The 1,360-nt window shown below is 49.6% G+C and overlaps 1 protein-coding gene across 1 annotated transcript in view; it reads left to right on the top strand.

Moving 5' to 3' along the window:
- The window catches only part of COQ7 (coenzyme Q7 homolog, ubiquinone (yeast)), a 24,895-nt gene that overhangs the window by 13,353 nt on the left and 10,182 nt on the right, over nt 1–1,360 (top strand). The window contains exon 3 of the mRNA XM_011976101.1: nt 567–751. Coding sequence (XP_011831491.1) covers nt 567–751 — 185 coding nt within the window. The remainder of the gene's footprint in view (nt 1–566; nt 752–1,360) is intronic.

The following is a 1,360-nucleotide window of genomic DNA, read 5'->3' as shown; positions in this document are numbered from 1 at the left end:
TAATTCCTGGTTTAACACTGGGATCCAGTCTCTCCTAAAACAGTGGTTCTCCCTCAGGGTGAGTTTGCCCCCCTGATGAGGACATGTGGCAATATCTAGGGACTTTTTTTTTTTGAAATGGAATCTCGCCCTGTCACCCAGGCTGGATGCAGTGGCACGATCTTGGCTCACTGCAACCTTCACCTCCCAGCTTCAAGCGATTTTCCTGCCTTAGCCTCCCAAGTAGCTGGGATTATAGGTGCCCACCACCACACCGACTAATTTTTGTATTTTTAGGAGAGACAGGGTTTCACCATGTTAGCCAGATTGATCTCGAACTCTTGATCTCAGGTCATCCGCCCACCTCGGCCTCCCAAACGGCTGGGATTGCAGGTGTGATCCACCGCGCCCAGCCCTCGGGACAGTTTTGGTTGTCAAAACTTAGTTGACGCTGCTGGCATCTAGTTGGTAGAGGTCAGGGATGCAGTTAAATATCCTACCATGCATGGGGCACACAAGGAATGACCCAGCCCAGTGTCTGGTGCAGAGGTTGAGAAGCCCTGGCCACAGATAATCTCCTTTACCAGTCATATCTGCTTCTTTCTTTTCTGGTCTGGGTTTAACAATCCCAGGGGCAGGGACCGCCTTGCTCGGGAAGGAAGGTGCAATGGCCTGCACCGTGGCGGTGGAAGAGAGCATAGCACATCACTACAACAACCAGATCAGGAAGCTGATGGAGGAGGACCCTGAAAAATACGAGGAACTTCTTCAGGTATTTGTCCATGCTCTAAAACAGGGCTGCTCAAGGAGAAAAGGGCAGATAGCAATTGGGTAAGAGGAAAACATACTAGAGATTGTTAGGGGATGATGGGGGTTTAGAGCCTCAGTTTAAAGGTGAACAAACTGAGGAACAGAGAGGTGAACCCATCTGCTCTGGCCATATAGCACAGACAGAGCTGGGACTAGAACCCTTGTCTCCTTAGTCTTTTTAAATTTTTATTTAGAGATGGGATTTTGCTCTGTTGCCCTGGCTGGAGTACAGTGGCACAGTCATAGCTCACTGCATCTTCAAACTCTTGGGTTCAAGTGATCCTCCCGCCTCAGCCTCCCGAGTAGCTATGGGACTATGGGTACATGCCACCACACCCAGCTAATTTTTTTTTTCTTTTCTTTTGCGACGGAGTTTTGCTCTTATTGCCAAGGCTGGAGTGCAGTGGCGTGATCTGGCTCACAGCAACCTCTGCCTCCTGGGTTCAAACCATTCTCCTGCCTCAGCCTCTGGAGTAGATGGGATTACAGGCATACGCCACCACACCCAGCTAATTTTGTATTTTTAGTAGAAATGGGGTTTCTCCATGTTGGTCAGGCTGGTCTCGAACTC

The sequence above is a fragment of the Mandrillus leucophaeus genome, unplaced genomic scaffold (assembly GCF_000951045.1).
Source record: "Mandrillus leucophaeus isolate KB7577 unplaced genomic scaffold, Mleu.le_1.0 Scaffold162, whole genome shotgun sequence".
NCBI classification, from domain to species: domain Eukaryota; kingdom Metazoa; phylum Chordata; class Mammalia; order Primates; family Cercopithecidae; genus Mandrillus; species Mandrillus leucophaeus.
This window is presented reverse-complemented; position numbering and strand designations above follow the sequence as displayed.